Consider the following 11,937-nt stretch of genomic DNA (forward strand, 5'->3'; position numbering starts at 1 on the left):
CTCGATCACTCGAGGTCGCACTTTGTAACTGATGCCCAACACGTATGATAGTCGTTGTATGTTATATCACGTGTGGCAGGAACGGCCTCGGCAGTTGACTGCTGGAGCTCGCCTGCTCCTTATTTGAAGAAGAGCAAAGACAAAGACTCCTACTACCTCTTGAAACGATCTACGATCGAGGGAGGCATATTTGGTTACCCTAGTAATGTTAGGGCATATGAAACCAAATTTTTCTTTTTCCATATGATGGCGTCTACTAATTTAGAGAGTCGAGTAGGTCTTCCTTTCTTTTACTTAGCGAATTTTTTTTCCTTTAGTCTTTGCTTTCTGATGAGCTTTCCCGTTTCTTTGCAGGAAACAGACGACCAGGTTGACGGCTCTAACTGACTTCAACCGAATAGTTATTCGAATCTACCCAAACAGAGTCGCAACACGAGACTACTTGTGACAACTGCCAACCTGAGAAGTACGACTTCTTTAATTCTGAAGCGCCCTTAGTTTGTAAGTGTCCGTGGACCTTAGAAAATTTTTCCTTTGCATGCAATGACTTTTTTTCTTTTTTAACTGTACTTCTATGCAACGACCATGCCAACAAAGCACACGATCGTCAAGGGCCAGGAGGTTCATTTTTTTCCAGGTCGCCCCCACCGAGCCAGCCAAGGCAACCCCTAAACCATCGAAGGAGTGCGGTGGGAGCGCAAACACCCATCGAATGACTGTGGAAGCTCGGCCTGCGTTCTCGCCTTAAGCAGAAACCATGGGCCAAAATTCTAAGAAGAGAAAGCAGGTGCAGCTTGAGGAATTGGAATCCGAGCAGATGAGCTTGGGGGTACAACCTGGGAAGTCGGCAGCTTATTAGGCCTTCTCGGGAGTGACCTCGAGGCATAAAACTGATGTTACACTGGTCCTTGAGCATCCACATAGGGGACAGGGGAAGCACAAACCTGGAGGAGGAAAGTAGGTAAAGAGCCGACTAGCGATGGTGCCATCTGCTTCAGGAGCTGGCACACCTGTTGGACTCATGGGACAACTTTTGGAACATTGCAGCCGGTAGGTATACCCTCTTGGAGTGCCAACTTGCCAAGGCTCTTGAAGAGTTCGTGGCCCTCGACCTTCGGACCTGATGACTAGTGCGCTTCAGCTGTAAAGCTAGGTAAGGCGGTTCGTCCTTGTCGAGGACTTTCCATATTGGTTGGTTTTCATTTCCTTTGTATTTTCAAAGAATGGAGTTTAACCCTTGCTCCCTTTTCTATGTAGTCTCTGTCACTTTGCACTTGGCCTAACAGAAGATCCACCTAGACCCTACCAGGGGGCTCTACGAGCTGAAGGAATAAAAGGCACAACTGAGAAAAGACAGACTGCAGTATAGATAAAGAGGCGAAGACTACACAGTTTAGGTGAACCAGTACATGTCGGAGAGAACGCTGAGCTTCGCATAGTAGATTCAGAAGGCCGAGTGTTGGACGGTCGTCACGGTCACAAAATTAAACTAAATACTGTAGTTAGTGGTAAGCAGGGGCAAATCCACAGAGAGCAAGAATAATGACCTAAGCATATTTGAGTTAACGAAAGAGAAATTGGCAAATGATTGATTAAAACTAAGGAAACTATTACTTGCAGGAAATTAAAAGCAGTAAATAAATTGCTAACTAAAACACAATATTAAAAGCGTTGTCGCTACGGGTTTGGTTTGACTCAAGACCAACTTACAATCCTTTCCTCGCTCTTGAATTTCCTAATCCTAAAATCTAGGCAAATCAATAGAATATCTCCAGCAATCTAGGCAAATCTATCCTGTCTCCCCGTCGTCTAGTTACAGATCGATTGGTTAAAGACTATCATTGACTAAAGAAAATTGCTAAACCCTTAAACACCACTAGTTGGTACAACGTTAACAAGTACAACCTATCACCTGTATCATCCAATCAACTAATTCCAAAATAAGCATTCCTAGTAGAAATGATATTAAACGCTACTACAACTTGATACAATCAGTACCGAACCAATTTAAAGTCATAATCAACATTCATATCTCAAACCGACATTCAATTATGCGAAAAGTTATATATCAATAAACGTTCTCAATGGACATTATCAATTCAACACGTCGAGCATCAGAATAATATTAAAGCATCGCAAACAAACTGAAACGAAAACAAATATAATCTGAATACAAGAAACTTAACCAAATATCCAACATTCGGGCTCATCCAACTAGTCGAGAGCTGATGAGGAGATCAATGGAGTCAATCTCGATCTCACCTACACCGTAACAGACAACCGGGAACTCAGTCGCTCATGGTAGTGATGACGGAGGCTGAAACAGTGGAAACAGACTGATCATGGCGGAGAGGAGGTAACTGACAGCGATGTGATGCAAAGAAGGGATGAAAACGACCAACGGACAGCCCGGAATACGAACAGCCGCACTCACCAGAAAACGTTAATTTTTCGACGGGTATTCCAGAAAACGGTGGCAAAAATGGGATCCGAAGGTACCAATGGAAAGCTCTGGTGATGGGGAGTTCAGATCAGGTCCTGGGGAGGTGAGAAGTCGCCGAAAATGAGCAAGATCTAGGCTGGAAGATGAAGAGGCGTGGCGGCAAAGTAGGGATTCTAGCGGTTTTCGCGGCGGCTGAAGCTTGGGAAGTGTAGATCCGGCCGTGGGGAAGGGAGATCAAGTCCTGGGGAGTCTAACCGTCGCTAGAAAATGGCCAAAACTGGTCGAGAATGCGAAGCGTCGTGATGGAAGGCGTGTTTCACGGTGGTGATGACGGGATGATGGTGACCGGAGCAAGGGGAAGCCGAAACGTCGCCAGAAAAGGAGATGAAGGGTCGTCAGAGCTTGATCGGAGAAGGTGAAGAGTTTTGGTGGGCGGCAGCCATCCAATCTACGTCTTTGAGCTGTAGTTTTATACAAAATATGGCAAATTTACATTTGGTCCCTGCATGATTGAAGCATGACAAAATCAACCCCTTGAAACATGACATTTTACCCCCTAAACAGCATAAATGAGACAAAATCACCCTTAATCCATAAACCACAACCCAATATCAACTCATATATTTTCCAAAATCATTCCAAACACGTTAAATTCATAAGAAAAATATTAGGAAGCGATTTTCGTGATAAATTCATAAATTCTTTAATTGTCTCAATATACTTCAATTTAATCACACATGGGGTATTTTTATCACCAAAATAGAGTCACTTTCATGACTCTAACACCGAGTTGGAGAAGAGATTAAAGAGCTCTAGAGGATAGTGACCAAGCTCACCAAAGAGAGTGGCAAGAAAGAGCAGGAGCTACAAGCAAACTCCGAACAGGCCTTGAGGGCAGAGGAAGAAAGAGCTTGGTTGTGGGAAAATACCGAAAAGTAGAAGAGGACACTGGAGGCAGACCTCGAATTATCCCAATGGTGGGTGGTTTCATTAACTGATCAGATGAAGCGACAAAACCTGGAGATTGAGAGGAAGGCCGCTGACTAGGCGATTCAGGCAATTTTTGCCTTGCGGCCAAAGAACCCGGGAATGGAACTTTCCGACCTCCTGATCGACTATCAGAACATCCTCATTTCCATGGCGGAAGCTGATGATAAGGAGGAGGAAGGACAAGGGCCTCACCTTGATAGCGATCAACCGAAGGAGTATGTTCCAGAGGACCTAGCAGTTGACCAGGTAGTCAATGACCAACTTGGGGATACGCAGGTTGCACCCTTAGGGTCTAGAGGTGGACACCAATGATCGCTTCTGCTTTTGCACAACCTTGCTTTTGACTGTCTTTGCATTTCCTGTCTCTGTACTTACTATTATATGAATGAAAGAAATATTTTCAAACCATTTGTGATAGCACTTATAATTTTTCGTACTCCACAAGCATTACATAAGCGAATAGAAAGATATTTTCTAGCCATTTGTTATAGTACTTATAATTTTTCGTACTTCACAAATATTACATATGCGAACAGAAAGATTGTAAAACCAATGTGACGAACAAGATCATACAAGATAAATTTTGCTTAAGAGCGATCTTATTTACAAAGTTTACAAGGAAATTTAAAGAGCGAGTTTGGAGTTATTGGTAATAGGGGCGAAAATGCTTAGCATTCCAAGCTCGCGGTACTTCGGAACCGCTGTGATATGTCCTTGGACATATCACCTTGGCGATGCGGTATGGGCCTTCCCAGTTTGGTCAAAATACCTTCGCACTTGGTTCCCTTGTACCGAGAAGGACTTCTTTTAGAACTAGGTCGCTGACCTGAAAGTCTCTTCTCCTAATGTCAGTAAACGGTCCCGTATACGCAGCGGAAACAAAAAAATAATATAACTGGATCATTTACATGAGCCAAGATCTAGGGTATAATTTTACAATTTTATCATAAATAAAATCTGCAGAAAAATAAATCTGAGTTTAAAGAAAAACAAACGCACGTTGGAGGCTCCTCCAAATTTGTCAACGAATGTTTTGCTACCGATCCAAGTGTAGGATCGAACCCACGTAGTCCACACGAAGACAATCTCAAAAGAACCAAAGAGGGATTTGCTAGATCCTCTTTGGCTTCAAGATTAAGAAGAAAGCAAAATCAATTGAATTGATTTTACGCCAAAAAGTGTTACTGCCATGGGAGTGTTTTCAAAGGGGCTGCTATGTTTTAATTTCAAAGAAAAAAATTAATTAATCATTTAATTAAAACATTTTTCTTTTTATAATTAATCAATTTGCCCTAATCCCATACGGAATAGGCTTGGGCTCTAACCCAAATGCCCCATGTTGCCAAACACTCCCAATTTAATATTTTATTTTTCCATCATTATCTCAATTAAAATCAATTAATATATATATATATATATATAATGATAATATATATTTAAATGTGCGAACACACATTTAAACGTAATTCCACTTATTTAATTTTTCTAACAAATTAAATAAAGGCTACGACCTCAGCAAATTTAATTGCACTATGAAATTACCAAAATACCCTTTCGCCTTAAAAGACGAAAACGCCCTTCTTTCTTCTTGGATCTTAAATTATCTTCTATGTGTGTGACCCATAGGCTCCTCATCATACCGGCAGTGTATAGTATCGCGATTAACACCAATTAATCGTCTCATTAATACACAGACCAAGATTGGCCCCTAGCAACGCATCATGGCCACTCGATAGATTCGGATTCAGCAAAGTAGCTACCTGTCAACGATATGGTTACCGTGCAAATCGATCCTTTCATCATTCGTTATCTCGACGAGACAAAGGCATAGAAATAGTGTCAACCTTCGGTTACTCTCGATATTAGGTATTCAGTTTCTGGACCAATAACCCGTATTATAAACTGGATAGAGCAACAACTCAATCCCACTATAGCCACAGTTTTAACGTCATTGCTATATACTGAATTGCGCCATAAGATAACTTCTCCCGTACCCGGGAGTGATGAATCCTCTATCAATCCACCATAGTCTTGATATACTCCTTGATGCAGCCAATCACCACTGTATTGACAGCTTTGAAGAGAACTGCGTTAGGCTAGTGTCAAACTACACCAATCGGTGCACAAGGCGCTCCGGTGATCTCAAGTCTAAGGATCACATGCACCACCATTCATTAGAGGATTTGTTCCATAGACACTGGGGTTACCATCCATATGGAATCCTCTGGTGGGTCAGTCCAGTGAACTTGCTGCGGTGTAATCGTCTATAGCAAACACCCATGTGTTGCACCAGGTTGTCACCAAACAACCTTGACAAGTGAGATCAGTCACTGCCTTTCGACAGGGTCGTTCAACACTATGATAGCCTTACCGTATTATCTGTGCCCTTACTTCAGAATAATACTGGGGCTACGGACGTTTCTAGAATGGCCACCATATGTGCTCATAAGGTTCTCACTATCAAGATTTGAAACACTTGATACCCTCGTCACGGTTCTACCATTCTAAGGACATATATCAATACATATTGCAATAATAATGATTTACGCGATATAGAATAAAATGCCTTTTATTGATTAATGAACATTATTACAAAGAGTCAATTCTACAATAATTGATTGGCTCTAGGGCATCTACTCTAACACCTGACCTTAGAGTCGAAGAATCTTTTCGTGTGCCGCTGGCAGGATGCTATCCTTAACTGAGCTTTGCCACGGTGTTCTTCAACTAAGTCCAAACTTGCACGCATAAGTGTTTTATTGTCTGTTTAATTGAGCAGGTCTCTTCGAAGTGAACCAATCCCTACTTCCACTAAGATCATAGCCTCACAGCCTTATGCTAGTGAGAAGGGTGTTTCTAAAGTAGAGGTTCTCGGAGTTGTCCTATATGCCCATAGGACTTTTGGGAGGTCATCGACCCAATTACCCTTGGCAGCTTAGCCTCCAGAGTATGCGTGATGATCTTGTTGACAACTTCAACTTGACTATTGGCTTGCAGTCTTGCAACTGAGGCGAACTTTTATGGATCCCTAGCTCATCGCAAAACTGATTGAATTCCTCGTTGTCGAACTGCTTCCCATTATCAGGGATGAGTGTATGAGGAATTCCGTAGCGACATACTATATTTTTTAAGACGAAGTCCTTGAGCTTCTTGGTAGTGATCACGGCCAATGGTTCAGTCTCGGCCCACTTGGTGAAATAATCCACTGCGACCACAACATACTTAACCCTTCCCTTTCCGAATGGCATGGGTCCAATGACCTCAATTCCCCACATGGAGAATAGCCAAGGGTTGGTCATTGTTATCAACTGGTAAGAAGGAGATCGCGGTATGTTCATGAACTGCTAGCACTTGTCACATTTTTTTACAAAGTTGAAAGTGTCTTCCTAAAGCAGGGGCCAATAGTACCTTTGGCGAACAATTTTGTTGGCAAGGGATTGCGCGGTAGTGTGATTACTGCAGATCCCTTCATGTATCTCCCTCATGATATAGTCTACTTCCTCATCGGTTACACATCGGAGGAGAGGGGCGCTAAACCCTCGTTTGTACAACTGGTCTCCTATGAGTGTGTAACGAGCAGCTCTGGTACGCAAGGTTCTTGCCTCAGTCTTGTCATTAGACAAGGTCCCATCTCGGAGATACTAAATAACTGGGGTTATCCAGGAAACTGACTCTATTAACAGCCACATCCTATTCAGGCGAGCTGATACTAAGGATCTCTATATACCGAACAGGAATACTTTTCGACGCATCTGAGTCTAGCAACGAGGTTATTCTTGCCAAGGCATCTACAATAGAATTGCTATCTCTAGGAATCTATGTCATCGTGAAGTGCTTGAAAGACTCGAGTGCGGCCTTAGCCTTCTTCAGACAATTGATCATGTTTTCTTCCTTGGCTTGATATTCTCCCAAAATCTAATTGACAACCAGCATGGAGTCGCTATGAATACTGATTACGATTGACCCCATCTCTTTTGCCAATCGCAGGCCAGTGAGCAATGCTTTGTATTCGGCCTTGTTGTTCATAGATTTGAATCCAAACTGAAGAATACCATGGATGCGAGTCCCTTCGGGATTGAGGAGTAGAAGGCCTACCCTGGCTCTTTTTCTGTTTGAGGAACCATCGACATAGAGGCTCTAGGTCGATAAGTTTTGAACAGTTTCCTAGGTGACTTCACTGGCTTGCTACTCAGATTCCTGATTCGGTTGTTGTGAGAACTTCGAAATGAAATCAGCAACAGCCGGCCCTTTAATGGTTGCCTTCGGTCTGTACTGCAGATCAAACTGACTTAGTTCCATTGCCCATTTGAGTAACTTACCTGAAGCCTTTGGCTTCTAAAGGACTTGCCTGAGTAGATAGTTGGTCAAGACATGGATTGTGTGGGCATGAAAATAAGGTCGCAACTTTCTGGAGGCGATAAACAAGGCATAAGCTAATTACTCCATTTCTGGATACCGCATTTCAACATCCAGCAGTCACCTACTTGCGTAATATACTAGCCATTGGACTCTTCCTTCTTCCTGAATGAGAGTTGCACTGACCGCATGCCGAGAGACAGATAGATACAGGAGAAGAACTTCCTAGGGGAGAGGCTTGGACAGGAGAGGTGGCTTTCTAAGGTGTTCTTTTATGCTCTAAAAAGCCTGCTCGTAGTCCAGAGTCCATTCGAAGTTTTTATTGGCCCTAAGTATATTGAAAAATGGCAAGCAGCAATCTATTGCCCTTGATATGAAGCGACTGAGAGCCGTTATTCTCCTATTGGGACTTTGAATCTATTTTCGGTTTGTCGGGCTTTTCATATCAATGAGAGCTTGGATCTTCTCGAGGTTGATTTATATTCCCCTCTGGTTAACCATATACCTCAGGAACTTTCCCAAGGATACTCCGAATGAACAATTAAGAGGATTGAGCTTCATTCTATACCTTCGGAGTATACTGAACATCTCAACGAGATGCGTTATGTGATATGAAGTGACATGCGATTTGACCAGCATGCCATCAACATAGATTTCCATCAATTTTTTGATCTGCTCAAAAAACATTCAGTTAACTAGCCGCTGGTAAGTCGTCCCAACAGTTTTTAGGCCGAAGGGCATAACCTTATAACAATACAGCTCCTAATCTGTAACAAAGGACGTATGCTCTTTGTCTGACGCATACATCAGAATCTGATTATATCCCAAGTAGCCATCCATAAAACTTAGTAGCTCATGCTCGGAGGTGAAATCGACTAGCTGGTTGATTCTCGGCAAGGGAAAGTTGTCCTTTGGATAGGCTTTGTTAAGGTCGGTGAAGTCAACATAGGTTCACCATTTGTCGTTAGGCTTCTTTACCAAGACCAGATTGGCAACCTAGATCGGGTAAAGCGCCTCTCGCTTGGACCCGTTCAGGAGGAGATTATCTACCTCAATTTTCAAGGTAGCATATCGTTCGAGGTCCATTGCCCTTCTTTTTTGGCGAACCAGCTTGACCGCATTTCAACTTGACCGCATTTCAATATTCAGTGTGTGGCATATAACATTTGGGCTGATCTCGATCATGTCAATGTGAGTCCATGCGAACACATCGATATTTTCTCTGAGGGAGCTTGTCAGGTCATTGGCGAGCTATGGGTTGAGATTACTCTCGATTCTCAACACTCGGGTTGGCTCGCTTTGGTCAACTTATGCCTCGGATAGGTCCTCGACCGGCCCATTACGAGGGCATTCCTAGATGCAAGGATCCATGTTATCCTCAACCAAGCCAGGTTGAGGCTCGATCCTACTGATCGACATTGCCTATTCGGGGATGCCAACTGGTATTCCCTTTCCATTGCACGCCATCTGCACTGGTCTTATATAACAGTTGCGAGATACGCGTTGAGATCCACTTACTTCCCCTATCCCTGTTAGGGTGGGGAACTGTAACAACTGCTGAAATCTAGTACAATGCATGCACAATAACAATAGAAAATGGGCCCAAAACTTTTCTTTTTATTAAAAGTAATACGTCTTTTATACACAAAGAGCATCATNGCGCCAGCAATTCAAAAGTTGTCGAAGAAGACGCTCTGGTGGATCACCCAATGAGAAGATCAGATCATCGAAGAATTCCCTACGTAGGTAATGTTAATTGAGCAATAACACTACATAGTAGGCATGTTGAATGTCTCCATTGAACATCATGTGATGGTATTAGTGTAGGTGAATATAAGAGATGTGTCACTAAGACATTAGCATGGATAAATGGTTAGTGAGCTATTTATCGAAAATGACATATTACGATAAATCACATCGACGTGGTCAATGATGTATCGTAGGATCGTGCTAGTGTACCACTGATCCTTTAACATTTTTTACTCCCAAGTTCACTTCAGAAACGTCTCCAACTACTGCTACCACCTTTTCCAATATAAAGGACTTGAAATTGGCACTAAGTTTATCCCTCAGCACATTAAACAAGTCCTTCTCAACCTATATAATTTTCAAAGTTTTAATTAAGTGTGTTGATTATATGTATCATATTATTGAAAAAAAAAAATCTAAAATTACAGAGTATCCCGTCGTTCATATCACAATACAATATATTTATGACATATATGATCATTGTCTCTCTCATTTATACTTATATCTAACTGTATGGTGTGAATGAATGCATTAGTTCAATTCAAAGTTGAGTTCAATAACAATATGTTCGTGTGTGCGTATGTATATGGGCACTAAAAATGTTGCATGAATATTTGTAGAGAAACAGACTATTAAACACTATGGAGGGAAACATAAACCTCATCAAGAATTCGATTCATTGCAGACTTTGCATCTGCTGCTCTCACAAGAAGATACAATTTTTTTACATTTGGTTGAATCTTCAGGATCTTCTCCACAAAAACTGCAATAACATATAAATTAATACGAACATAACAAAACATCAAATTGATGGGAGAATGACTGAATGAGAGAGTGTGATTGAAAAATATTAATACCTTTTCCTAGAAAGCCAGTAGCACCAATGACTAAAATAGTCTTATCTTTAAAAAACTGGAGAGGATTAACGAATTCCATTGATTTGAGAGTTGAAGGATGATTGGTGTGCTGTGGAATGAAAATAAGGGCTATTTATAAGAAAAAGAATCTAAAAGATTATTGAATCAGCCACTTTAAGAAAGTTGGTGCATAGATTATTATAATCATGTACTTATCCTCTACTTGGTTGTCCAAATTTTATTTAATGCCTAACTAATCGCCATCTACCTCTTGTCCTTCATCTATTCATGATTACTATCCAAGAAAATAGACCATCTAGCCTTCCTCCGTGAAAATTAATATATATTTTTTTTACTTGGGTCGGTTTGTTTTATTATTTTGGATAGGATTTTTGATATTTTTAGAGTTGGGTCAGTAACAGGATAGGATTTAAGAATTAACAAAAACACCCCTCTAGGTTTGCTAATTTACTAAACACCCTAATATATAAAAATTTTATAAAATGACAAAAACACCCCCACCACAATTGCCAAATTCCAACCACCACCGTCGGAATCTGGCGTTATGGCACACAACCAGCCGGATTTGACCGTTCGTGTGCTGATATGGCCTTTTTCAACCAGATCCACCACGGATCTGGCCAGAAAGGCCCGATCTACTACCATTTTTGGCCGTCGACGGCCACATCTGGCCATCGTTGACAACCGAATCTTTGGCCGTGGATCTAGCCAGAAAATAATAGATTGGCACACTACCGGTCAGATCCAGCCAGTAGTGTGTCATTATACCAGATTCTAGCCACCTTCTAGTGGTGGTGGCCAGAATCTGACCAATGTGGATGGGTGGGGGTGTTTTTGTTAATTTTTAAACTTTTTTCTGACTATATTTTAAATCCCTTAAGTTTATTAATTTAACTAAACACCCTCAGAAAAAAGTTTAAAAATTAACAAAAACACCCCCACCCACCCACATTTATCAAATTCCGACCACCACCACCACTAGAAGGTGGCCAGAATCTGGTATAATGGCATACTACCGGCTGGATCTGGCCAGTAGTGTGCCGATCTATCATTTTCTAACCAAAGCTACGACCAATGATCTGGATGGCTATTTATCCAATGATACATACTATTTAGATTTTGTTGCCTCATAAATCACCATCTATGATCTACTTGTTGCCATTTATCCAATGAGGCTGACAATGGCTACCGACAATCGCCAATTGTTCACCTTCTCTTGCATGTGAAAATTAACATGTTTTATCCTGTTAATATATGTTTCAGTAACACTTTGTATCTATAGGACGATGGAATAATTGTATTATTTTCTTGTAATCGAGGTAATGCTGACACAAACAATTAGGATTTTTTTTAGGTTGGTATGTAGAAAGATTTTTGGAGATTAATACTTGGATTTTCTTTCTCATATTATTATTATTATTACTATTGGTTTCTTGGCTATTACAATTTTCTAAGAATTAACTAGGGAGGTGTTTGTCCGAGCTTATGAAAATTAACTTATAAGCAACAAGTGCCTATAAG

General features: G+C 41.3%; 1 protein-coding gene across 1 annotated transcript; it reads right to left on the reverse strand.

Annotated features, from left to right (window-relative positions):
* Window positions 1-9,739: 9,739 nt before the first annotated feature.
* On the reverse strand, window positions 9,740-10,474 carry LOC116139668 (probable fatty acyl-CoA reductase 4). The gene is made up of 3 exons (XM_031425331.1): window positions 10,396-10,474; window positions 10,198-10,301; window positions 9,740-9,886 (listed from the first exon to the last, which is right to left on the reverse strand). Exons 1-3 carry the CDS (start codon window positions 10,472-10,474, stop codon window positions 9,740-9,742), a joined length of 330 nt encoding a protein of 109 aa, XP_031281191.1.
* Window positions 10,475-11,937: the final 1,463 nt, after the last annotated feature.

Source organism: Pistacia vera, unplaced genomic scaffold, assembly GCF_008641045.1.
Source record: "Pistacia vera cultivar Batoury unplaced genomic scaffold, PisVer_v2 Contig357, whole genome shotgun sequence".
Taxonomy (NCBI): Eukaryota; Viridiplantae; Streptophyta; class Magnoliopsida; order Sapindales; family Anacardiaceae; genus Pistacia; species Pistacia vera.

Coding starts and splice junctions, on each gene's coding strand:
- LOC116139668 (XM_031425331.1), bottom strand. CDS start 10,474: ATGGAATTCGTTAATCCTCTCCAGTTTTTTAAAGATAAGACTATTTTA. Junction 10,302..10,395: donor TACTGGCTTTCTAGGAAAAG/GTATTAATATTT, acceptor ATGTTATTGCAG/TTTTTGTGGAGAAGATCCTG. Junction 9,887..10,197: donor TGAATCGAATTCTTGATGAG/GTTTATGTTTCC, acceptor AAAATTATATAG/GTTGAGAAGGACTTGTTTAA.